The sequence below is a fragment of the Charadrius vociferus genome, unplaced genomic scaffold (assembly GCF_000708025.1).
Source record: "Charadrius vociferus isolate BGI_N301 unplaced genomic scaffold, ASM70802v2 scaffold593, whole genome shotgun sequence".
Taxonomy (NCBI): domain Eukaryota; kingdom Metazoa; phylum Chordata; class Aves; order Charadriiformes; family Charadriidae; genus Charadrius; species Charadrius vociferus.
The window spans coordinates 2000260-2026784 of NW_009647739.1; the positions used below are offsets into that span (position 1 = coordinate 2000260).

The 26525-nt window shown below is 53.6% G+C and overlaps 3 protein-coding genes across 3 annotated transcripts in view; 1 reads left to right on the forward strand and 2 right to left on the reverse strand.

Moving 5' to 3' along the window:
- The window catches only part of NMRAL1 (NmrA-like family domain containing 1), a 7249-nt gene extending 6960 nt beyond the window's left edge, over window positions 1-289 (reverse strand). Inside the window, exon 1 of the mRNA XM_009881967.1 lies at window positions 185-289. Within this exon, the coding sequence (XP_009880269.1) occupies window positions 185-289 (105 nt within the window). The remainder of the gene's footprint in view (window positions 1-184) is intronic.
- Window positions 290-1276: 987 nt separating this feature from the next.
- On the forward strand, window positions 1277-15481 carry NLRC3 (NLR family, CARD domain containing 3). Its single transcript, XM_009881968.1, has 18 exons — window positions 1277-1367; window positions 5802-6044; window positions 7071-8826; window positions 9087-9173; window positions 9880-9963; window positions 10189-10272; window positions 10720-10803; window positions 10913-10996; window positions 11478-11561; window positions 12456-12539; window positions 13075-13158; window positions 13265-13348; window positions 13620-13703; window positions 14014-14097; window positions 14214-14297; window positions 14511-14594; window positions 14801-14884; window positions 15391-15481. The coding sequence occupies exons 1-18, from the start codon at window positions 1277-1279 to the stop codon at window positions 15479-15481; spliced, it is 3360 nt and encodes a 1119-aa protein (XP_009880270.1).
- A 3293-nt stretch (window positions 15482-18774) lies between these two features.
- CLUAP1 (clusterin associated protein 1) overlaps window positions 18775-26525 on the reverse strand; it is a 70551-nt gene continuing 62800 nt past the window's right edge. Inside the window, exons 10-11 of the mRNA XM_009881943.1 lie at window positions 22416-22471; window positions 18775-19299 (exon numbers count right to left, since the gene is read on the reverse strand). Of these exons, the coding sequence (XP_009880245.1) occupies window positions 19144-19299; window positions 22416-22471 (212 nt within the window). The 3' untranslated portion in view covers window positions 18775-19143. The remainder of the gene's footprint in view (window positions 19300-22415; window positions 22472-26525) is intronic.

Here is a 26525-nt window from a genome sequence, read left to right on the forward strand (position 1 = left end):
CCCAGACACGGAGGCAGCTGCAGGCAGGCTGCCCTTCCCGTGCAAAGCCTCTCTGCCTCGTGCAGCATCAGCTTCTGCCTCCATGTTGATGTCATTTACTGAATTCATTCCACTTCAAAACCCTCCAAAAAAAAAAATCCCCAGTATGCACCGCAAATAGAAAAGGATGAGCTTAGTGACATACTTGCCCGTGGCACAGTGCAAAATTGCACCAAAGCGTGAGGCAGGGTCCTGGGTCTGTCAGCAGTCCAAGACGGATGGACCTTGAAACCCAGAGCTGCACCCCCATGTCCCCCTTCAGAAAATGGGCTCAGGTGGAGGGAACTGCAACACCGAGGTCTCCAAAGCTGCAGCCGGTACCTTCTTCGGCCCTTTTCACTGCAGGGGATCCTCCAGCGCTGTGCAGGACCCAGAGGCGTAGGGGGCAGGTCGAGGCGATGGAGCTCAGCAGGGGACATGTGGCCATGCCCAGGGACTCTGCACCCAGGTGCTCGCGTGGGCACGGAGCCCGCGGCACGCAGGACTGCGTCAGCGCATTAGACTTAATCCTGCTGCTATTTAAGCACTCTAAGGTCGTTAGGGGCACTACTTACCTGCAGACTGATCTTGGCTTTTTCCCTGGTGAGGTTTGGTGTTGGGACTGCTGGCATCCAGCCCGGGGGTCGTTCACGGCTCCTCGCCTCCACGACTCGCTATTTATCTCCCACTGTGTCCGCGCTGTGCTATTCTGGTTGGGGTTTTGGGTAAAACAAAACAAATTGGTAAGGGTTATTTTTGGCATAGGGGGTCACCATCTAATTTTGCTAGCATTAAATCCAGGCTAAAATAAACAAGACTGCAACTGAAAGTCATATTTAAACTTATCTAAGTGAATTACCTTCAAATCTGCAAGTTTGGTAATTGGGTATAATGCAGAAGATATTTCATGGCTTTGCTTAATTAACAGAAATTAATAACGGGAAATCTTTTCGGTTCTGCCAAGAGGTGGCAGCCTGTATCCAGCCTTCAGGAGCTGCTCAACTCCTCTTTTGATGGGGAATGGGTGGAGGTGTTGGCTTGGCAAATGTTTCTGCGTGCGGCTCGCTGACCTCTGAAACGGGCGCAGTTCAGGGTGGATATACGGTAGGAGAAATAAATACAAAGCTCCAAGGGTGTGTTGGTAAAGGAGCCTTGAGATTCGCTGGAGGAAACCCAGCGCACCAGGATGTGGTGGGAAGGTCTGGCGGGGTTGGTTTCTCTCCGGTCTGGTGTCTGGGGGAGGGAGAGCGGCGGTGAGATGGGTGCCGCGCTGCTGGGGTTTGAACCGCGCCGAGATATCGCCCCAGAGTGCGGATCTTTGAGGAACCGGCTGCATCGCAAACCTGGCGGTGAGGGGACAGGGAGAAGGCAATGACCGGTCTGAGGGTTTCTGCATGTTTGGGGACACAGAGCCACACTGGAGCGGGCATTTCTCTGCTCCTTCAGGCACCTGGTTAACGGTTGAATCAATAGTTTGTATAAAAAGCTTTAAACGTACCTAAGCACTGCAGATCAGCCCATTTTCTGATGTCTTCCATGTGTGGGTCCCTGCAGCAGCCCAGGAGCTCTTGCCCAGCACTTTGGTTGTCCATCTAGAGCAGGCTCCCTTCAGCTCTGTCCCCAGCCCACTGCAGCAGGTCAGGTCCCTGAGGCTCTGCTGGCTGGAGACCCTGCTCGAGGTGACACCCAGCGTCCCCTGACGCTGCCGGGGAATCTGCCCACGAGCCCCCACGGGGTGACGACCACGGCTGTCCGACTGCATTGCGGCCCAACATCGCACCGATGACGCTGGTGGCTGCTGTGACAGCTCCTTGTGTGGGATGGTCCCAAGTCCTCAGCAGATTCCCAAAGCACAGGGCGATGGATGTGTCTGGGGGTGGGGGTGGGTGGCTGCCGTATGAAAGCCAAAGCCACCTCCTGGCAGGAGGGAGGTCTGAGAGGCCAGGCAGAGTAGAGAGGCAGTAAAATATCTGTTATCTCCAGCCACCTTCATGCTTTGGCCATCCTGGGACTGTGCCTTCATCTTGGATTCCCTGACAAGCTGCTTTTGGTCCACGTTGGAGTTCCAGGAGCAAAAGTGCCTGTACGTAATTAGAGGCAGAGATAAGCAGAAGCAGATATGTCAGAGTCTGTGTTTTCCAGTGTTGATATCGGGCACTTTGGATCTTGGAGCAGGACACACAGTGATGAAAACCACAGTGGCTGTTTGGTCAAGGGTTGTATGTGCACGTGGTCAGTGACCTTCCAGCACAGTGGTTGTGGCTCCCAGGCACTGATGGGTTTTGGGCACGGACCCTCTGCTAACAGGCATGGTGGGATGTGGGGATGGTGGGATGTGGGGTTGGTGGGATGTAGGATTGAAGCTGCTAGAAGAACATGTCAGCGTTGACTGGACATCCTCCCCTGGGCTGGGGTTTTGGACCACAACAGGCAAAAAAAGCATTAATGCCAAGTTCTTGCCAACAAAATCCCATTTCCCATCCTGGTGCCTGCAGACACCATTCATCAGTTTGTCTGGGAGCCTTCCACTCTCCATCTTCTTATCCCAGTGCCCCAGGGGATGCAGGCAGCAAGGCAGGGCAGACACAAACCATCGCTGGATGGTGGCTTTTCCATGCACGTGTCCACATCCCAGCCAAGTGATAGCAGCAAACCCAGGACTGAGCTCTGTGCACACAGGATGGCCATGGACCCCACTTTCCAGTCTCAGGCACGGTGAGTGCGGCACTTCCAGAAGATGACTCAGCCCTGCAGCCTCGGGATGGGCTGAGTCACGTCCTGGAATCACCTTGGATCTTTGTAGGGGCTACAGAGATGGGCTTTGGCTGGTCTCTGCCCTTCAGGCAGCTCATGGAAGAGTAAATAGTGCCCTTCACCCTCCTAGGATGCAGCCTCCAGCATCGCTGGGTGGTCCTACAGCTGCACCTGAGACTTTTCTACTGGAAGTAGAAAAAAAACCTAGCAGCCACTGCGTTATTTATTCTGCTGCTTTATGAATTCTGCTGCCTTATTCTCCTGGTCAGATGCCTTTGCACAAGCTGACCCACGGCTGCTGGCTTCCAGCAGGATCGCATTTTGAAGTAGCAGCAGAGGACACCATCAAACAATCTGTGGTGTTAGAGCAGGCTTCCCCCATCAAAGGGCTTTTTCTCGCCAGCCGCGCTGCAGAGGAAGGGCTGCGGGGAACAGCGCTGCAAGCAGCAAAACCCCCTTTCATTTTGGCTGTGTTCTTGGTTGCATGGCAAAGATGAGAGACCTGGACGCCGCTGCGTGCAAAGACTTAATTGAACTTTCCAGGCCAGTTAGAGACAAGAAGACATCAAAGGGTGAAAATTTCACTGCGAATTGCCCACAGAGCTCCTTTAATTGACGGCATCTTAATTGACCAAGCCACTGCCCGGGGGGTGAAGAGCAAGGCAAGCTGTTGTCGCAGCCTGGCTGCTCCCTGTATGGAGAACAGGGCTTTGCTGCAGGGCCACCATCACTGCCAGGGGGACCATGGACCTCTGCCACCTCTGAAACCAGATAATCCAAGCTGGGCAACCGAAGAAGAGCAGAAGGACTCAGGTTTCCCTCCTGGAGGGAAAGGCTGTGAGTTCAGACCCAGAGACAACAGCACCCGCCACCCCTCTGAGGGCTTGTCCAAGCCACATGTGAAACCGTCTGGGCAGGTGGGGATGAGCTGGTGCTTTGTCACCCAGCATCTCTCACTTACCTCACTCCGTAGGACGTGCTGCGAAGGAGTCTTGATGAGAGATCCAGCCAGTGGGGTCTGTGAGGCACCTGGCTCTGGGAGATGCTGTGCCCGGTCCTCCCTCCGGCAGCCTGGCCACCATCTGCACGGCTGGACTGCTGCTGGTGGCTGAGCCCTTGTGTCTTCTGGTAGGAGAAATAAACCTCAGCATTGATCTCCTGGCAGAAGGATGAAGAGAAGCGTCTGCAAATTGGATGATGTCCCAAGCACATTAGCTGTGCACCATGGACCTAACCATGGACTCTACCAAGTTTCCCTGGTCAAGCTACGTTTGTGCTTTCTTCCTGGAAGAGGTTGGGTTTGACCAAAGACAGCAAGCGTTACCTGTACCTGTTGGCAAGGCTGCACTGAAGCCCCCACAGTGCCCATGTCCCACTCAGGAGTGGGTTTGGGCAAAGGCAACGCTGCCTGAGGGCAGGGAGGACCTTGCAGTGCCTCTGACCAGCACGCACAGGGGTGATCACAAGGACCTACAGCATCCTGTAGGCCAGGTGGAGGTGAGGTAAGGATGCTGTACCAGGACATGGGCCAGGGCACTGGGACACTGTGTTTGCATTGTTGCCGTGATCAGACAGCCCCTGGGGCTCAGAAGTTCCCACCTGGACACAGCCAGCTCCTGGAGATGACTTCAGGGCTAGCAGAGAGGCCATAGCACAGTGCCATCTGCTAACATAGGTGAAATCAAGAGCACTCTCACGCATGGAGGCATTTCCCTCTCCACCTCTGCTCAAAAAACAATTGGACTCAGTGAGCGGATACACTTCTTAAAAATAAAACACCAAGCCCTCAGTGTGGTTTGGCAGCAGCCAAGGGGGAGGGAGCAGGTAGATGCTCCTTCTCCAGATGATTCAAGAGTGCTGCAAAAGTGGAGCATCTACAGAGCTCTGCAACAGGATGTGGTGTTGGCCACGCTCAGCAAGCCCTGACAGAGGCTCTGGACGGTGGCGAGGTGGGTTTGAAACCGAAACAGGCTCTTTATCGCTCTGCCTGCTGCCCCACAACTTCCTTCACAACACAGAGAAAGAAAATGCACGAGCAGTTCACAGCCCTGCTGTCCCTCTGGTGACAGCGGTGGCACCGACACGCTCACCGAGTGGCCCGCAGATGGCACAGGGGCATCTTCAGGGCAATTAATTCAATCACTCTGCCTGAGAAAGGCTCCGGCATAAGTGGTGGTGGTGAAGTCACCACGTTTGTGGCGCATGAAGTCTGGGCAAAGATGCTGCAGCGTGATGGTCCTGGTTCTGCTCTGCTAGGTCCACAGCACTGGGGACTCCAGTCTTAGCCAAAAGCTGACAAATGGCCCCTTGGCTCAACCACAGTCAGCACCAAATTAGCTCAAGGTGGGCTCCCTCCCACACTGCTCCTGATACTTTTCCTCTTGTTCCACCAGGAACATGGATAAAGGCTGAGGAGCCTCAACGGATGCTGTGAGCCAGCTGGAGGGACGCGGGGCAGTCCATGGGACGGCCGTGCTGCTGCCAACACAGCACTCCTCGCCCAGGGATCACCCATGTCACGGGAGGCCTCTGATGGAAGGTGAGTGGTGGCTGGGCAGCCGGAGACCCGTCATCTCGGTGCAGTTTCGGATTCAAATATGGGACAAGGTGGGGTACCAAGGCATGAGGGCAGACAGTGGTTCCAGGTCCAAGGGCTTGGGGACCGCTGTGCTGGCACAGGGGGAATGGCTGCTTCCAAAGATAAATGATCTTGCTCAGGCTTTTATCTCTGCATGAGCTTGGCTTCCAGGAGGAAATGTCATTTCATGATTGTGTTCTTCGGTTTCTTTGAGTCCAATTTCAATAGCTGCTGCCTTGACCAAGCATCTCCTAACAAAACAGCCTGCCACAGCTTTGGGATGGCATCATCTCAAGGAGGACTTTGGCAGATCACTCTAGAGGTCTCTAGTTTACCCCCTGCTGCCCTCAGAGTCAGATGGGGTGCTCCACTGCTGCCTTTCCCCATCACCCCTGAGAAACGTGCCCAGGGCTTGTTCAAGACCCAACTCTCCTGCTCTCCTCTCCTGCAGAGGCTTGGATCAATCGCTACCGCAAGCAGCTGGTGAGGTCCATCTCACCACAATTCCTGGAGGAGATCATCTGCTACCTGCGGAGGCTGGACCTCCTCACAGCGGAGGAGGCCGGCCGGGCACAGGAGGCCAGCTCCCTGCCCGAGCAGGTGAGGGCAGTGGTGGACGTCCTGGCTGGCAAGGGCAGCTACGCCTCTCAGTCCCTGCAGACCTTCATCGAGACCACCAATTCCCAGCTCTACCTTCACATCACTGTCTATGGTAGGCAGTCCACTTTGGACCCAACGAGGGGTGTCTGCACACATGTCCTGGCTGTGGGCACTTGCTGGAGGACCCCAAGATGTGCACAGGGCTGGGCAGTGTTGGCAGCTCCAATGGGAATGTCCATGCAAATGATGCTGCCACCCCAGGGGCTCCGCTGGGGAAAAACACAGCCAGGACGTGACAAGGACTCTCTGCCAGGTCTGAGGGACCTTCCTCCAGATCCCTCGCTGCCCTCAGCACACTTCTCTGGGCAGCCCTAGGAGTCTTTAATGTCCTCAGCGCCCAGAACATACCAGTCATTCCCAGAAGCTGGGCTGGGAACGGGGGGATGGCAGGAGGATGATGGCTGGAGCCCTCTTGCCAGGAAAGTTTTCTCCAGTTTCCCTTGTGGTTGGAAGGCTCCAAACTTGGCTGGGGTCTGCTCTGAATCTCTCGCAGCACCATCCCTTGCTTGTCTAGCCTTTGCTGGAGAGTTTAAATATGCTGTACCAGGGGCTGTGGTACCTGAGCCAGGTGAGCAGGACAGGTCCAGAGATGGTCACCAGGTTCAGCCAAGAGTCCAACTCATCAGACGTCCATGGTCACGAGGCAGGGCTGAGGTCAAGCCAGGAAGTCAATCCAGAGGTCAGGACCAGGTCTGGCGAGGGCAACCAGGTTAAGACAGAGTCCAGTGGTCATCAGGCAAGTGCAGAGCAATGACATCCAAGATTAAGGTCGAGATCAACCAGGTCTATAGCTGTAGACAAGTGCTCCTACAACATAGCTTAGGCAGGAGCTGAAGGCCCAGGGCTGAGCTTTACTGGGCTCCTGGACCAATAGGTGAGGCTGGCCATGGCCATTTAAACCTATTAGTGCCCTCTGGGCCCTGGCACATACCTTCCTGCCCAGACGTAAGGGCTCCGTGCAGTTTCCCCTCGCATTGGCATGACAGAAAAGTGAAGCAGCATCTCTCATTTGCATTTGTCTTTACCATGCTCCTCCTCCTCCTCACCCCCCATTGCATTTCTCTCTGTGCAGAACCCATGGTGCAGAAGCACCTGGAGAGCCTCCAAAACTACTATGGGAATGGCTTGGAGACAGGTCCCCTCCAGCGACTCACAAACCTGCTGCTGGTGGAAGGCTTGACCGATATCCAGCAGAAGGAGCATGACATCCTGCAGATTGAAACCACCAAAGGCCTACGAAATGTATCCAAGTGCATCCCTCTGGAGAAGCTCTTCCTACCTCTCTCCAAGGTCAGCATCCCACCTCGGATCTCCGTCACCATCGGAGTGGCTGGGATTGGCAAAAGCACACTGGTGAAGCTGTTTGTCTACACCTGGGCAAAAGGGGAGATCAACACGGACATCATCTTTGTGCTGCCCCTCACCTTCCGGGAGCTCAACACCTACGAGAAGCTCTCTGCTGAAAGGCTCATCTGCTTGGCGTTCCCTCACATCACCGAGCCGAACTGCATCTCAGCAGGAGCCGCCAGGACCCTGCTGATCCTCGACGGCTTGGATGAGTTCAAGACTCCTTTGGATTTTTCCAACACAGTAGTATGCACTGATCCCAAAAAGGAGATTCAAGTGGACAACCTGATCACCAACATTATACGTGGCAACCTGCTGCAGGAGGCTTCTGTCTGGGTCACATCGCGGCCAACAGCAGCCAGCCAAATCCCTGGCGGGCTTGTTGACCGGATGACAGAAATACGAGGTTTTGGAGCTGCAGAGATGAAGGACTTCTTGGACCAGATGTTCCTTGACAACAGAGACTTATCCAGCCAAGTCCTGCAACACATCAGGGCTAACAGGTCGCTACATGTCATGTGCACCGTTCCTGGCTTTTGCTGGATTTCTGGCTCCTCAATCGGTTATTACCTAAAAAACAGCACTGATCAATCCCGAGAAACAACCGTTGTCCCCAAGACCCTATCAGAAATCTATTCCTATTATTTTAAAATGGCTCTGAGCAGCGAGTGGTCAGAAAAGCCCAGAGAAACGCTCAGGATTGAGCAGGCTGTGAACAACAGCAAGAAGATAGTGGGCAGCCTGGGCAGACTGGCCTTCTATGGGCTGCTCAAAAAGAAATACGTGTTCTACGAGCAGGACATGAAGGCATATGGCATTGACCTTTCCTTGCTGCAGAGCAGCTTGTGCAGTCGACTCTTACTCAAAGAAGAGATGCAGTCCTTCACAGCCTACTACTTCTCCCACTTAACCATACAGGAGTTTCTAGCAGCTATTTATTATTACACGGCTGCAAAGCGGGCAATATTTGACCTTTTCACGGAGAGCGGGATGTCCTGGCCCAAACTGGGTTTCCTCAACCACTTCAAGAGTGCTGTTCAGAGGTCGCTGCAGGCAGAGGACAGGCAGCTGGACATCTTTGTGCGTTTTCTCTCTGGGCTCCTTTCCCCGCAGGTGAACAAGCTGCTCTCTGGGTGGCTGCTGGTGAAGGACGAGCACAACAGCTTCAGGAGCCAAGCGATCAGCTTCCTCCAGGGCTGCCTGAACACCGACTATGTCATCTCCTCGCGGACTGTGAACACCATGCACTGCCTGTATGAAATTCAGCACACTGAGGTTGCCAAGACTGTGGAAGAAGCAATGAAGAACGAGAGCCTGGCTGGGATTCTCACCCCCATGAACTGCTCTGCCCTGGCTTACCTCCTGCAGGTCTCTGATGTCTGCATAGAGGAGACTAATCTCTCCAACTGCCTCACCTACAACGTCTGTAAGAGTCTGCTCTCCCAGCTCCTCTTCTGCCACAACCTCAGGTGAGTCCTGGTCAGATTGCACCAGGATAAGCAAGCAGGGTCGCCAGGTTCTAATTCAAAAATTCTGGGTGTCAATAGGAGACATGGGGCCATCAACATCGTCCCTCAGCAGAGAGCTGCTCTGGGTAGGGCACTGGTTTGGCTCTCCTTCTGTGCTTGAGTTTTTCCACCTGTGATGGGCAGATGTCACAGGAGGGTAGTCCTTTCTCCCCTTTGTTCTCCAAACACTTGCTTTTGCTCTTTCTTTCCATCTTCTCCAGGATGGACAATAACCAGTTTAAGGACAACGTGATGGAGCTGCTGGGCAGTGTGCTGAGCGTGAAGGACTGCCAGATCCAGAAGCTCAGGTAGGACCTGGCCCAGGGTAGACAGGCTGCTCCTGGGGATGCAGAGCAGAGCTGGGGGCACCTCAAAACCAGGCTGAGGGTGCTCCAGGTACATCTCTCCCACTGGCTCCCCAGGGTGCCTAGTGACAAGGACAGCGCCACACGATCTCCTGCACCCAGGGCATGGTGACCTCATCCCCTGTGTCCTCATGGTGGCTGGGCAGGCTGTCTCACCCAGTCTTCCTAGGACCACTGACTCCTCACTGTTCCTAAAAATTTGTGTAGAGATCCATGAGTTATCCCAACAAACTGCTTCTCAAGGTCATGGCTGCTTGCTGGACATCTGAGCCACAGAGCATCTGACTTATGGAGGGGACGGGCTCCCAACCCCTGGGGAGGGAGATGCCTCACCCCAGACAGGTCCCCACTTTGCCCACCTCCCTGTCCTTCTTCATGGCTGCACAGAGTCCCCCCTTTTCACAACACAAATGAATTTTAACTCCAGAAACTCCCCTTCCTCCCTGTCCTTACAAACCCCTGCCTGGAGTCCACCCCAGGAGAGCAGACCTCAGAGCACCCACCACTTCGCGTGGTTGCACCACGAACCAACCACTCCCCATGACTTTCCTGTGCTCACCTGTCCCAGCTGCATCCTGGAACATGCCAGGGGCTGTGAAAGCCTCTTTCTCCCTGCTGAAAAACACCCAACTTTTCTTTTTCCGGGCAGCCTGGCAGAAAATCAGATCAGCAACAAGGGAGCCAAAGCGTTGGCCAGGTCACTGATGGTGAACAGGAGCCTGACCACGCTGGAGTAAGTGTTTCCCCTTTACTAGCTCCTGCCACTCGCATGTTCCCCACTGGGAACCATTCTGGCTGCAGTGGGGCCAGATCCCACCCGGCCTGACCGAGCTGGGGAGGGTCTCCAGCCCCCAAAGCCACCACTGGTCAAGAAGTGAACGTGGTGGCATTTGGCTTAAACTGGGCACAGGCCACTCTGGCATTGCTAACCTTGGCTTTTCTGCCTGTCTTGCCCCAGCCTGCGGAGCAACTCCATCGGCCCCACCGGAGCAAAAGCACTGGCTGATGCGCTGAAAAAAAACCAAGTCCTGCTCTCCCTGAAGTAAGTCTCAACTTCTGCAGCACCTCTGGGAGCAGATCCCCAGGACAAGCTCCCTCTAGCCCTCTCCTGTCCCATCAAGGTTTTCCCCACCTTAAGGGCCAGCACATGGGGAGACCTGGGGCACAACCTGGTTTGGCTGTGCCGGACAGCGAGCATGAGTGCAGCCGGCAGAGACACAGTGACCGCGGCAGCCCTGGGCCAGAAATGTTGGGACCCTCTTGCCTCTCAGCTTTAGTGGGTCCAGGTTGAGGTTGAGGTCCAGGTCTATCCCTCACCCAGGAGCTCGCAAAGTGCTGGTGCACAGGAGGAGGCATCTCCCATGGAGGGAGGGAGAGCCTTGGGCAGGGATGCTCCAGGGCCAGACGCCCTTCTCACACCAGGGACAGGGGCAAGCAAACACCAGGGCAGACAACCACTGTGCGTGGCTTTGCTCTTCTCTCCTTGCAGCCTGCAGCACAACACCATCAAGGAGGATGGTGCCACCTTCCTGGCCGAGGCCCTATTTACCAACCACAGGCTGACAACCCTACAGTGAGTGACCAGGACCTGCTGTCCCCGCTCCCAGCCACCCAGCAGACCGAGGTGCCGCTGAAGGGGACGTGGCACCCAATATTCATGGGTGCCTTTCTCACCTTTGCAGCTTGCAGAAAAACGCCATTGGAGCCCACGGTGCCAGGAAAATAGCGGAGGCGCTGAAGCAGAACTGCACCCTGAAGGAGCTGACGTAAGAGCAGCACGAGGTGGAGGGATGGCGATGCTGGCACCACATGTTCTGGGATCCGTGGGCAGGAGCGATGGGCAGGGGGCTGGGCCACGTGACGCGGGCAGGATGGATTCTTCTAGCTTTGCCCAAGGGGGTTGGCGTGGGTGGAGGAGGGCAAAGATCACAGCGCTGCTTTCGGAGCAACCGTGCGGAGATGCTCTCCAGGGATGCAGGGAGCCACGTAAAGAACTGAGAGGCCAAGTCTGGCTTCCAGCAGAGGCAAGTGGCAGCTCTCCAGGCCCTGTGGATACATGAAAAGCTATTTCAGCCCAAAACCAACATACAAGAACAAAGGTATATGGAGGTTGGAAACGAGACCGCAGCAACTTCATGCTTACTGCTGGAGCAGAAAGAGCCTGGGGGAGATGAACCCTTTGCTGGCAGACCTAAGCTCGTTGCAGTGTGGCTGCTGGTAATGTCTGCTCTTCCTCTTGTGTCTTAGACTCTCCAGCAACTCGGTAGGAGACAACGGCGCGGTTGCCTTGGCCGAAGCTCTGAAGGTGAACCACAGTCTGCAAAGCCTCGAGTAAGTCCCCCCTCCACACCTGGTCTCCTGCTTGCCCAACAGAGTCCAGTCCAGCTTCTTCACTCCAGCAGCACCTCCCACCCTCTCCAGGCTCCTTCTCCTGTGTCCAAAGCCCCTCATACCAACCCAGACCCTCCCCATGTCTCTCCCACCCCCCATTCCCTAGAGGGACACGGGGCTATGGGTGCTCCATGAGGGCTGGAGCAGCGTGCAGCAGCCCCAGGCAACGCTGGCAGCAGCTGGGCTGGCCCTGCCTTCACCAAGGGAGCACTGAAGGAGTTAATCCTCAACCCAGATGGTGATTTTTTTCCCCCTGCTTTTAGAGGATACTAGTAGCTTTAAGTCCTCTCTCTCTCTCAAAAGTGATGGGAATTGGCTAATGAGGAAGATAACAGGCTGGGGCTTGGCAGAATCAGGGTGGGATGGTGGGACCTTCATCCCCCTTGGGAATGGCAGCCAGAGAGGACCATTCCTCCCACCCAGCTAGAGCAGAGTGCTAATGGCGACTGGGGACAAGCTGCTGTGCCCTGGGACCGTCTCTGGCTTCCCACAGTGTGACAAAGACTCAAAGACTGCAGGAACTGCACCCCCAGCTGAGCCAGCAGCTGCGGTGACAGCCGGTTGGGGACACGGTTGCCCTAAAGTGCCGGCAAACCCTGTCACCTCTGCTCAGTGGGACTGATGCTGTCACGGTGAGCAGGAGATGCTGTTCTTGGCCTGACTGCTCCTGAAGTTGGTCCTTCAGCCTTGGCTCCCCTCTGTCTCCCATGGGTGGGAGATGCCTGTTTCTCAGTGAAATGGGCAAACGGGCACTTTTCACCCCAAACATGACCCTGCAGCTTACCTGTGATGCCAAGACTGGCCTGTCCTCATGCCTTCCCCCGTTTGTCTCAGTCTCCAGAGCAACTCCATCAGCAGCACTGGGGTCACCGCGCTGACAGCAGCTCTCTGCTCCAACAAAGGACTCATCAACCTCAAGTAAGTGACAGTCCTTCTGGCCACGCTGGTCAAAAGCTGCTGGCAGGACATGGGATGTGAGGACTTTTCCTTGTGCCTGGTTGTTTCCTTGTGCCTGGTTGTTTCCACTAGTGCTCTGGGATGCTGAAAGCAGCCTCTGTCCCTCCTATGGCTGCGAGCATCTTCTCTCCATCATTAGCTTTCTCCCCTTGAGACAGTATCAGTTCATCTGTGTCTGGCAATGAAATAATGGCAGCAGGGAAAAAGCCCCGATGGCACCGGTGCTCACAGCTGTAGGATGCGCAGGGAATGGAGATCCAGATGCTGATGGGGATGCAGGAAATAGAGATCCAGATGCTGATGGGGATGTAGAGAATGGAGATGCAGATACTGACGCAGAGAATGGAGTTCCAGATGCTGATGGGGATGCAAGTCAGATAAACTGCCTGTTGCAATAGATGGTCTCGGCCCCAGAGTGGGGGTGTGAGGGTGGCTGTGGGGGAGCAGCTGAAGCCCTGCCTTGGCTGCTCCTCTCCAGCCCCGTGTCTTTCCCCAGCCTGCGGGAGAACTCCATCAGTAAGGAGGGGGGCCCTGCCATCGCCCGTGCCCTGCGGAACAACAGCACCCTCAGGAAGCTGGAGTAAGTCCTGCAGGCCCCAGGAGGGCACCCACGCTGCTGCACAGTGTTGCTGGAGTTGTCCCAAACTCTGTGTGTGTGACTTGCGTCCTCTGTCCCCTCCCTCTAGCTTAGCGGCAAACCTGCTGTACGACGAAGGCGGCAAGGCCATTGCTTTAGCGATGAAAGAGAACCGGGCACTCACGTCCCTCCAGTGAGTTTCCCCTTGGACCTGGATGGTTTTGAAGCCCCTTGCGTGGATGCAGGGTGGGAACACTGCTCCTGGGCCTCAGCCCCTCCAGGCTGTGAGAGCAGGTCACCCTTCTGCGGGAGGTGTGCTGTGCCTGGATGGATCCATGGGGTCTTGCACGTGGTCACCTCCCAGCCTCTGCCATGCTGGATGGGAGCAGATGGGTGCTGAGCCTTCAGGGATCGGGGCATCCCTGCAGCCCCAGACATCACCTCCTGTTTTCTCCTGTTTGCAGCTTGCAGTGGAACTTCATCCAGGCAAGAGCTGCCACAGCCCTGGCACAAGCACTACAGTCCAACGGCAGCCTGGCCAGCCTCGAGTAAGTGGGGACATGGGCGGACAGGTCCTGGGCAGTGTCTTCCTACTGGGACCTGCTCAAGGACTCTGCCCTCACGCTGCTCCAGGGGAGGTGGCTTTGCCTTCTGCCTCCTCCATGCGCTCCAGTCCATCCTGTGTCCCCATTGCATGTCCCTGCCTGGGGATGCTGTAAGTGCGTGGCGGCCCAGCGATGCCCCAGGCCATTTGGGAAAGCCCGGCACACCGTGTCCTGTGCTCGCTGCCCCTCGCTGCCCGTAGCCCTGCTCCTGGCTGCCTGGGCCGTGGGCAGATGCAGCACTTGCGTGTCTTAGCTTGCAGGAGAACACCATCGGAGACGAAGGAATGGCCGCCCTCTCCGCCGCGCTGAAGGTCAACACAACCCTGACAGATCTCCAGTGAGTATCTAGGCTGCGGCGGGGCCCTGGCATCGAAGCCTGTCTAATTAGCTTCTCTAATTAGCACACCACAGCCACCTCACAACATGCGCTGAAGGGTCCTTTTTCTCTTGCAGCCTGCAGGTGGCTTCAGTTGGCGCAGCTGGTGCCCAGTCCCTGGCAGAAGCCTTGATGGTCAACAAGAGCCTGCAGATCTTGGAGTAAGTGCTCAGCGGGGCCACCAAGTCCCCATGGCTGCGACACCGCTCCCTGGGGGTGTCTGAGACCCTGGTCCTTAGCTCAGCACTGCTTCTACCCTTGCATCGTGTCCTTGACTTGCTGGCATGGGGCCACCTCTCCCATTCTCCTCTTGCCCACGGACAGCACGGGGCCATCCTGGGCTGTCCTTCCTCACCACCTGCCTTCCTCTGCAGCTTGCGAGGAAACTCCATCGGTGTGACGGGGGCCAAAGCGATGGCCAACGCACTGAAAGTGAACCGCAGTCTCCGCCGGCTCAAGTAAGTATCCTGCTCCCTGGGGTGGGAGCCAGAAAGAGCCTTTCCAGACCTTCCTGGAGGGAGCAGGGAGGGGACAGCCAGGCCAGCAGCTTCTCAGTGGGGCAAACCCCTGAGCTGGTGGCTTTTCGCGATGCCCACGCCATGCATCGCATCCTGGTGGCTACATCTCCCTGGCCAGTGCTTTCTGACCCTCTCGCCTCCTGCAGCCTGCAGGAAAACTCCCTGGGTATGGACGGAGCCATCTGCATCGCCACCGCTCTAAAGGGCAACCACGGCCTCACCTATGTGAAGTAAGTGGCTGCTGAGCTGGACGGTAAGGCAGGGACAGGGAGACCACAGGAACCATCAAGGGACCTTCCCCACCACTGGCACTGCCCATTCCCAGCCGCCCTACAGGGACCTCCCCAATGGGGCAGGGGGTAAGGGTGCCCTGTGCTGCTCCTGGTGTGACAGCCACTGTCTCCACACAGCTCCAGACCCCACAGCTCATCTCCAGGGATGCCTCTGGGGCAAAGAACCACCCCAAAAGCCGCATACTTTCCAAAATATCCCAGGGACAGGCTGGCTCAGCCCCTCCAGCTCCCCAGGGTATTTCTGCAGTTTCTCACCTGGCTGCCTCTGGGCTCTCAAACCCAGAGTGCTGTGACCGAGGTCCCAGCAGGAGCTCCTGTATGGTGTAGGGAGTGTGCAGATGATGCTGGATGCTGGTACAAAGCTGGGGACCATCTCTCATACCCACCAAGGATCCTGCTCTGCCTCGTCTCCAAGCCTGAACTCCTCTTCTCTTTGCTCCCAGCCTGCAGGGGAACCGCATTGGTCAATCGGGAGCCAAGATGATCTCTGACGCTATCCGGACTAATTCACCCGACTGCGTTGTGGACGTGTGAGGGTTCCTGGCCACAGCGAGGAGGTGGCCTGGTGGGTCCCCTTCGGCCAGCAGATCTCCCATCTCAGGGAGAAGAACTGGGGCAAGGAGAGCTCCTGAGGTCGCCAGCACGGCCCAGGAGGACCTGATGCCTCTGGATCAGCAGTGCAGGAGGGTCAAGACCCAGTGTTGAAAGCTGGGAGATGTGCGACCATGTCCCTGTTCATCCAGGCCATGGGGGAGCTTCAAGGAATGGGTGAAATGCAAAAAGGAGGGAGGAGGGGACAGATCCCACGTGCCAGCCCTTCTTGTTTTTGTGGGCGATTTACCTGCCACTGCCAGCAGCACTGACCCCCTCCGGTGATCTCCATGGGGTTACAGCCTGCCCCAGACCGGGCACATCCTGACCTCTCAGAGAGCTCTGCTCTCCTCCCAGCCTGAGTCACTGTGGGCAAACGTTGGCAGCACCTCAGCCGGGGTCCCAGCACTCTGCTCCAGCTTTTCTCCCTCTAGTTCTGTCAGGGATCCTGGGAGAAGCGGGTGAAACACGGGCAGGGTTCACAGCAACCCCTTCTCACCTGGCTACGTACCGCCCGGTCCTGCAGGCTCCCCTTGACATGCCGGAGAGAGACGAGAGGTTTGCTGACCCCTTGCTCAGATGAGAGCGGTGCTCTGGACCCAGGCACTTGAGCAGGGTCCTAGGCAGCGAGCGCAGCCTGTGCGCTTTGCCATGCCCTCAGTAACAGGTCCAGCACAGCTGAAGCGTTTGGTAGTGCTGTTCTCTATCAAAGAGGCAGGGATCCCAAGGCATAGGAGTGGAACCATCTAGAAAGACCTTGGGAAATAAAGAGCCCTCAGGAGAACGGGAGGAGGAGCTGGAGGGTGAACGTAAGAGGAGCAGCACCGCACAAGGATGGGCCATCTCCAGCACATGTGTCTTGGTGCTACACCGGGACTGGCTTATTGCGAAGTTCTGCCTCTCGAGTACAGGCTGGACTTCTTGGGTCTCCTGCTGTTGCCGTCGGTGACAAACTGTGCGACCTTGGCATGTGTCTTCCCGACGTCCCAGCTGCAGGCAGGGTCCTCCCCTAGCAGGTCACCTTTCGGGCAGGCGGCTGCTGAAAGCAGAGGTGCCAGGTGATGCCCTCGTGTGCGTGGCTGAGACCCACTGACTCTCCAGAAGGTGCCAGGTTTGCAAGTGGACCAGTAGCCAAACTATGCAATGCCCCCAGAGCCCCCCTCCAGCCACTGCCCCCTCTCCCCACTCCGAGCCACGCTGCTGCTGCAGTCAGGGACCTCTGTGGGCTGACCCTGGAGAAACGCTGGGCTGAGCTGTGCGATATGTACATACGTGGAAATAAACTGGTTCCTAGCTGAGAAGATGCCTCGCGCTGCCTTCCTCTCTTGGTTGTGGATCATTATCTGTGACATTTGGGGTGCGCTGCGCTCTGTTGCCCCGGCTGTAGACCCCACGCCCTGTACTGGTGTGAGAAGAGGGCTCACGGCTTTTCCATGAGGTGTGAGGGGCTGGTCCACGCTCTCCCACAGAGTGCAGTGACGCTGAGTGATTTAAGCCCTACCTCTTTCATCATTATTTCAGGGCAGACCGAGGCTCGGGTCCAGCTCTGCCCAAAGCCTGTGCCTAACCCTGAGCTGAAACAACACCTGAAACACCAACGGAGAGAGTGATCAACAACCTCAAACCAGCTCCCATGCCCTGGAGCTCCAAGAAACAGGGGGTTAACAACAATTTGAAATATATTTACTCCATCTCTATGCATACACACACACACAGCTGTACACAAACACTGCTGAGCTGAAAGCACCAAGCGCTCTGAGGGTGCATTTCCACTGGCACTGGTGGGGTGGCTGCGAACAGTGCTGCTTTTCAAGCCTCGTATAAGAAGCTGCAATGTAAAGCACAGCTACCCTAAAACCCGGCCGGCTGTGCTGAAAAGCTAGGTGGCAGTGCTGCCTGAAGAGGCCCTGGTTCTGTGTGCAAAGTATGAAGTCAGCTTTTCATTTCGGCCTACAATATAGGAAATAACATAGAAACCTGTAACTCTGAAACTGCAGCCCAGACTTGGAAGCTGGGCCCAACCTCATGGGAAATCTCTCTCACGGGTCAGATATACCTCAGCACGCAGGGAGGACCAGAACAGATTCCCTGCGTGACATGAAAAAATGCTGTAAAAACAGAAGATCCTAAAATCAGGACATTCTCATCCCTTGGGAGAGGGACAGCGGTGAGCACGTGCACTTTCTCACTGGCTGTCACAGAACCGCCTTAATGGCTTCGCAGCAGGTATCCAGCACTACAAACACCGTCTTCTGTGTCTGCTTTCTTTGAAGTCAGGTGCAAAATGCCAATTAACTTTACAGTACGCAAGGAAGTGTCCTAACGGTCAGCCAGCTCAGCTCGAGCCTGTACAATTGTGTGCATTTCAGCACATCACTGCACCCACACATGTCCCCTAACTACACAAAAACTGCGCTGTATTTACCGGCAAACTGTTGTCCTACCTTGACGTGACATTTCAAGCTCTGAGTCTGCTGATGGGGAACTGCCTTGGGTGCCAAGGTTCCGCCCTTGGGGCCAGGGACATGGGGAGATGAAAAAGCTCTTGTTTTTTCAAGTAACTCACGTGTATTCCTTCCTTCAGCGCAATAATGGAGGGGTTGGACCTGACTCTAGACTTCAGATGGGGGCAGAAAGCAAAGTACTTTGCTGATGTAAAAAAAGGGAAGGGCAGGAAAACAGCCTGGGCTCTTGTCTGTCCTGACGAACACACACCAAAATGAACTCTTCTAATCAAGCACTGATTTCTGCTCCTGTGAAGACAAATTGTGGGGCTGAAGCAGAGCTAAAAGAAGAGAGGCAACACACTAGACAAAATCCAGCTTTTGCGTTCACCTGAATACGCTTTTGCTGATGGCATCAGAATAACTTGCTGAACAAAAGCCCAACTTTTTTTTCCCATTTGAGTGCCTAAATCTCAGTCCACCTCAGAAGCACTGCTATAATTAAAGGACTAATTTCATACAGATTTAGTTACAGTGCTGTCTCGCACAGCTGCTCTCAGAACACTCAAGCACAGCCCAGTGAAGTTTGAGAACAATTCCAAACGACACAGCTGAAATACTATGAGATGCTGCACTGAAGGTGGCATCTGAGGACCCCTTCACTAGTTTCCCACTCCCTTAGCGCAACTGGTGCAGCTCTTTGTGGAGGCAAGCCCTTGATTAAGTAAAGGATATGTTTAGGATAAATAGATTTAAGCCAGATTTAAAATCAATTTAAGTGTGTTCCCAGAGCAGCTTTTCATCCAGTTTTATTAAGCCAAAAAAATCCGTTTGGACATAATAAAATGCAGGGAAATCAAGCACACGATACTCGCTGGAGTGCGACTTTTGGCACTGGAGCGCATGAGGGCCAGTTCTAATGCAATTCTGGAAATAACCACACTCCACATTACTGTGATTCTCATTACGGATAAACTGCTCACGCTTTGAGAGTCACAAGCCTGGCAATCCAAGTTTAATTTTCAAGTTTAATGAACATTATTTACCAACTCTTGAATTCGTGCTGACAAGCACTTTTCAAATGGCGGGATATTAGCTCCTGGCCTGCATGTTCTCCAAAGTTTATATTTCCAGATGCCTCCTGGTCCCGCTACTAAGTGGTCAGAAGTCATTATCACTCTCCTCTAGCGGCTCTGGCTTCCTTGCTCGGTGACTGGATTTGCTCGGGGAGATTTCCATACTGTCATCTTCCAGATCCTCCTCCTCCTCCTCCTCTTCATCTTCATCCAGGTCAATCTCACTATCCCCCGAGTCCTCCTGTGGGAAAGCAAACAGAATTGATGACCAGTTCAGTTCTCAGATGGCAAGGCGTCTTTGCCAGCTCCAAAGTAAAGGATGGCACTGCTGGCTGCCGTTAAGTCGCTTCCTCCCCTGCCCTCTGTGCAATCCCACACCTGGGGGCCACGGGGAAGGCTGTTTGTCTGGACTGGTATGGATCCACATTTGGACTTGCTCAGGGGAGCAGCAGCAGATTCTGCAAGAAGTTTTTTTCCAGCTCAGGCTGCTGTGCTGCTGGCTGTCTAAAATAATGAAAAGCCAGAGCTCAGCTGCCTCTGGGAGCTAACCGCCCGCATGGCTTTCACCAGCAGCTCCTCACTTTACTAGACAGTGGCTGCTCCCTTCAGCTTCTTGCAAACCAGCCCCACTTCACAGGGCTGACAAAAACAAACTCTCTGACTTCTGCTGAATCTGTGGTATTAAAAACCTTGCAGGGTGTTTAACTTTAAAGTGATACCTATTGCAAGACCAAAGAATCAAGGCATAGTGGAAGAAAATTAACTGCAGGAGAGAAACCCACCTGTGCCTTGGTGATGCTCTTGCGTGTGCCTGGTGGCGCTGGGGCAGATCTCCCCTTGGAGAACCCGAGTGGAAAGAACAGGAGAGGTAGAGCAGGAGAAAAATAAAAGTAGAAAAACATAAAAGAAAACAGAAAGTAACCAGAATGGGAGCAGGGGAGAAGGCAGCGAAGCCAGGTACAGCTCAGGCATCACATGCCACACCAGCAAGTGACAGAGGCTGGGCATACAGCTGCTGGCTCTTGGGCAGGCTGACGCCTGCTCTCTTCTCAACTCCATAACCTGATTAACTCTTTAAGGGCTTCAAACCAGCCTCACCAGTTTCTTTCCCTGCAAGGGTCCCTAAGAAAGCCTCTCAGCCCTGGTGCCTGCTGAGATGCTGTGTTAACAGGGCAGAGCCATGAGACAAGTGAAGTGGCTGTGGGTGAGGGCAATAAGAGGCTGAAGGCCTTGGCTTTCCACACCTGGATATGATGGGCCTTGTGCCAACAGGGAAACACGGGAGAAAGCTGTGAAGAGGAAAGTCCAAAGGGAAGAGAAATTGCAGAGGATGACTATCCAAATCTGGCAAGAACATGGTCAAGGACAATCAGGCAGCACCACGACTAAGGTCACAACATCCTCACCTACAGCATTGGCACTCCTGACCCTACCCAGAAATGGCCAAGGGTACAAATCATTCCCCAGAAGGCAACGAACAGCCTTAAAGAAGCAAACAGCAGAGCAGAGCATGGTCTGCAAGTTCCTTTCCAGAGGAACGGTGAGGATGGGCGGAAAGAACGGCAGCTCATCCCTCTCTAGCAAGAGACTTCACTCCCTTATTGCTACAATGCCTCCAGGTCTCCGCCATCAACACTTCCCAGCAGTGGTATTTTCTCTCTTCTGGCCCTGCCTGCAGGAGAAGTAGCCTGCCCAGAGCTTTGCACAGCTAACCCAGCAGTGCTGGACAGCCATGGCAAACGGCTTTTGTATGTGGTGGCGAACATGGGGAGTTTCTACTATTTCTATGTCCTGTAGAGGTGCATTTCCCCCCTCCGCTTCCATCCCATTTTAAACCTTCTCCTAGGGACCCCGGAGTTGAGCTAGCTCACCACTTATGCATTAACCTCTGCTCCCTGATCCAAGAAGACATCTAAAGTCCTAGCATGCCCTCCTCATCCAGACAGGCAGCACTGGGGGGGTGGTGGTGTCTGCTGGACAGTGAGACAGAAAGGCTACATCTACACAAGGAAATTATTAGACAGCACAGGCTCAAATGCAAGTTCCCAATCATCATGGTTTTAAAGTGTTTGTACTATTTCCTAGCATGCTTTTGGCCTGTGCCAACTAACACTCTCCAAAACAATATTCCAGCATCCCCTGGGGAACAGGACATCCCCACACTGCTCCTGGCTGGTAGCTTGGATGCAAGCACCTTTTTGGAATGATGGGAAGAGCTTACTGTATGGATGCAGACCACATTCAGAGCAGCTGGCTTCAGCTTCCTAGTACATGTACAGCCACTTAGGAGTGCCCAGAGGCACAGAAAGATGCCAAAGGAGTTGCCCATCCTGTTCTATGAAGACAGGCTGAGAGAGTTGGGGTTGTCCAGCTTGGAGAACAAAAGGCTCCAGGAAGACTTTAGAGCCCCTTCCAGTCCATAAAGGGGCTCCAGGAGAGCTGGGGAGGGACTTTCTACAAGGGCATGGAGTGATAGGACAAGGGGGAATGGCTTCAAACTGGAAGAAGGGAGATTTAGATTAGATATTAGGAAGAAATTTTTCCCTGTGTGGGTGGTGAGCCCCTGGGGCAGGTTGCCCCGAGAAGCTGTGGCTGCCCCATCCCTGGAGGTGTTCAAGGCCAGGTTGGACGGGGCTTGGAGCAACCTGGGCTGGTGGGAGGTGTCCCTGCCCAGGGCAGGGGGGTGGGACTGGATGATCTTCAAGGTCCCTTCCAACCCAAACCATTCTATGATATGCCAAAGGCTGAGCACAGCAGTCAAAACAAGTGCCTACTGCATAAACCTGTGTGTACCTGCTTAGCCACTAGCTGCTCACCTGGTCAACCGTAACCAGATGCAAAGCCATGAGCCACGGGACAGCTTTATCTGCAAGGCAGAGGTCCCGAGGGGCACAGCTCACAGTTCAGCTCTCATCCCTGTCCCGTCAGCTGGAAGACTGATGCTGTGTGTTAGTACATGCCACTCAGAGGGCTCCAAGGAATGTGATTTTAGAGCAATGCAGGCAATTTAGATTTAACGCATCTAACTCCTGCTACACTGCACTGATCCCCTCTTCTCAGCACTCTGCCCCAACAGCTCAGCAACACAGCACTCCTGCAGCCTGTGTGCTGCTAGTTATGCACTGCAGGCTGAGGTTAAACCACAGGGCAGTGCGCAGAGACTCTAAGAACAAAAGAAAAATAGCAAAATATGTGTCTATGCAGATGAGAAAGCAGTCAGTTGGAGGAAAGGAGGGGAAAAGCAGGCCTGGGACATGAAGATTCAGCAGGTAAAAAGGTGTTTCTCTAGCTGAGGGGAGGCTGTAATTCTAAAGCACTGTCAGAAAAGCTCTACAAGCAAATGGGATGGTTACTTACATCTTCCTCTGTGTCTCCACCTTGCATTGTCCCCACAATCCGGGCGCCAGCTCTTCCTGCAAGAGCAAAGAGAATCACCATAAAGTCTGGCTCATGGTTAACACCAAGGGAGACTGAAAGATTAAGTTCAGGATTTACCTTTTAGAGGACTAATCAAATGGCAGTGACAGAATGAGATCTCAACGCATGTAAAGTCACCCCCCTACCTTGTTAAGCTCCCTCAGAGCTCAGGAGACAGTAGAAGAGGGTAAGGCTGACAGCAATTCCAATCAGGATGGTATTTCCAGAGCTACCTTATACCGGTACGACAGTTCTGGCAGGACCAGAGGCAATTACACATTAAGAAACAGGAAATTCTATCTGAACACAAGAAACCACTGTGAGTGTGGTCAAACATTGGAACAAGGTTGCCAAGAGAAGTTGTGGAGTCTCCATCCATGGAGATCCTAAAAACCCATCTGGATGCGGTCCAGGGTAACCTGCTCTAGCTGATCCTGTTTGAGCAGAGGAGTTGGACTAGATGATCTTGAGAGGTTCTTTCCAGCCTAAACAATTCTGTGAACTGGCATATTCCTTCCTCTGGTTTGGTGCACAGAGAACAAAATCCTGTCTTTTCCACGTGGCAAGCCTGCTGTCCGTTAGAGAGCTCACAATGCTCAGATCTCTTCTGGTACTGCAGTAGGGATGGACATCTCGCAGGACTCCCAGGCAGTGCCAACGCAAACCTCAAGAATTTCTTGTTGAGAGTTGGATGTGGAAGTCTGAAGAGGCAGGTGGAGATCTCAGGGTTGTAGGGAGTTCACTGAAAAGGGAGAAAACACTTGTGCCTTGCTTTGTTACTTTTGGCTATGTAGAGGCCATATGAAATGGGGAAGATGCTGGCATGGTCTCCTCTGCTAGAAGGGAGCCCGGAAGGTGTTGGGAATGGGTATAGCAGAGCTGTGACTGAGGAAATTCTGCATGTGGGCTGACGGCGTGACTCAGCCCTGCTTTCTGCAGCCACCAGAAGTCACTCAGCACCAACTGGATGCCTATTTAACAGTCCTGCTGTGACCGCCACAGTTCACCATTTGTTTATCTCCTGTCATCACTAGTTTTCTCTATGCCAAATATGGATTTTTCCACCCTAGACAAAGTCTGTTGGGTTTTTCCTTGGTTTTTTTTTTTTTTTTTTTTTTAGCATAAAAACAAAGCAACTTTAAAATATATCCTGTCGAACCTCTTTTGTACCACCCAAAGTACAAACGAAGACAGGTCCCTTTCGTCCCCTTTGCAGACTGATTTGGGTTAGTTGTAGCAAAAAGCTGGCTAACTCAACCAGAAGTCACCCAAACACCTTTGCTGTGTCAAGGCAGATAACTTGAAGGGTCTTATGCCTTTAAATAAGAAGCGGTATCCTCTATCCATCTGGTTGCTGATAACACAGCCGGTGGAGATGGAATTATAAGATCCCTGGACAGAGGATCTATCTTTGCAGACATTTGCTCTAGTGTACACTAAACTAAACTATGTAAATTCAGAGACGATTACAACTGACATCATTAGACGACCACAGAACCACACTGTTACCCAGCCTACAGATGGCTCCAAGAGTTTAACTGCCATTTTGCTATGCAGAAGGCTCAGCACAAAGTGTTAGACAGGGAATTATTACCTCAAAGGAGAAAGCAGCACGAAGCTCCTAAAATCTACAGGTAAGACAAAGCTGAGAAAGATCCTGAATATAAAAGAGAATCAGAATATCGCATAAGGAGAGCTGACAAAATAGGACAGTTCAAAAATGCCAAGGGAAGCGCTTAGAGAATGCTAACAGAAGGTCTGCAGGATACTGGATGCGGCTCTTCCATCAGTGGAAACAGTAAGGACACCTTATGGGCATCTAATTGCTTATATTTGAAGACAGAAAAGAACCAGTTACTGCCCAGTTACTACGCTGGTTTAAGCCAGGAGCACCTCTTTGAACTAGCGACGGCGTGATCAGCAGCGTTAGGTCCTGTGGCACAACCCTGGGACACCCAGAGGAGACACCCCGGGGTGCAGAGGGCCGGGACCTTCAGGTTGTGCGCTACGCCGCAGACTAAACAGGAGAGCAAGCAGATTTTCCACTTCGGTAGAAGAGCTTCTGTGACAAAGGCGGGAGGGTTACTTTAACTTTCAGATCGTAAACCCCCAAGTTTCCGCGTGTGGGAGCAAGAGGAAGGGCAGATGGCCACTGCACATTGCCGAAGGGGGTGGGGGTTGCGGAGGGTGTGGCAGGAAACAGGAGTCGTCTGCACCGGACAGGGAGAGCTGGCAGCTACGGGGGTGTTTGTCACTTGACATTTCCCGGGTCCAATTTAGCTGGGCTCAGTTTGCTGCAGCATTAGTTCTGCACCGCTCTGGCCACAGAGGGTCACGCAGCTTCCAAGTGGGTGAGAGCTTGTTATGTTTACTTACAGATAATGTGAATTCAGCCGGGACAGGCTGTACAAAGTGATAATTAGGTAAAATGCTAGTAATGAACAGACTGTAATTCACTGCACCTTTGGATTCAAATCTAATCTCCGTGCATCGCCACGGTTTATAGCCACCGAGCCAGCAAAGATCAGAAGTGAACGTGCATCCTGTGAGCATTTGCCATTTTTCCTCTGCGTGTGATGCTCACCATTGTACTAACCCGTGCAGCTGCCGACAATGGATCCGCAGGATCCACAAAAGATTTACATTTTCTTACCCAGCAGTGGGTATGTTAACCCTGCGCGGCTGCCCAGGATAAGCACACTTCTATTTATTTCTTGCACCCTCCATGGAAAGGACATTTGCTCGGGAGTGAGTCACCTGTCTCAACCCCAGAGTTTCAGACCTACAACCTCTTCTCCTTCTCTGCTTGGTCCAGTGTCGCAATGGCCATAACACAGGCTGAAAGCATACGGAAATACCTCCCCCTCCCTCCCAGTGAGCACAGACCTTTGCTGACACAAATCACATAGCCAAAGACAGCTCTGTTGGGAACAGATGCTGAGATGGTGGGAGGAAGCTCCATTTCAAGTTAAGACAAATTAATTTCTGTGAAGTCCAGCTTTTTGGTGTTTCCAAACACATTTGATTGCCCCCCTTTCCCAGCCACATAAGCCTGGTGATATTGTCCAGCAGCTGCTGTATCAGGAAACAAAAGACTTTGCAGTCTCTTATCTGAGGAATGGGAATCCGCAGAGACCCACACAGAAATACATGAAAATGAGAAGAGCAGCTGTATCAGCTTTCTCCCTCCTCAGGTTAGTTTCCTCTGAGTACGAGCAGCCTGACCCAGCAGCTCAAACACAGTGTTCATTGTTTTTTCCTTCCCGCTTGACCTGAAAAGTCAAGGAAGAAGAGACTAATCTAAGTCTCCAAAATTACTTTACAAGGTTTACAATTAGGACTGGATTTGTTTTACTAGAAAAGTATATTCACTCCGGGAGCGCAGTCAGAAGGTCCCGCTGTGTGCCACGTGTATAAAACCCCAGTCAGGATAAAATTGCACTTTGTGAAGTTCACCAGGAAGGAATTTATTTTCAAAAAGTTCATGGGGAGCAATACCAGTTTGGCAGAGTCCTCTGAGGTGCTCTGAGAGCAGGTGCATTCGTGAAATTTTTCCCCTTGACTTCGTACGTTATCAAACAGCTGGAGAACCCGAACCCTGCTAACATACGGCCAAATACCTTCTCCACTAGACCCATTCCTCATTCCTCAGCCTTCTCCCTTTGCCACCACCACGATGCATTGTGAAATCCAGACCCGCTCTGGACCCACACTTTCAAAGACCGCAAATACAGGCAACGAGACGCCTGCAAACGTCAGGGTTCACGAAGAACCATCAGGAAGAGAGGAGCCTGGCCAGCTTAGAAGAGATTTTTGTTTCTGTTGCTCTGTACTTCTTGCTAACTGCCAAGAAATCAGACGGGGATTTTCATAGGAGCTCTGGGCTTACAAACAATAATCACAAAGCGCACACGGACAGGAAAGGTAAGAAGAGTTCAGTGCCGAGCAGAGCCTGTGTCAAGGCTGCTGTTTGTATCTGACTCACCTCCGCCCACCTGACGCCACATCAGGTCTACAGCTCTCCCTTCTGTGCAGACATTGGAATCTATT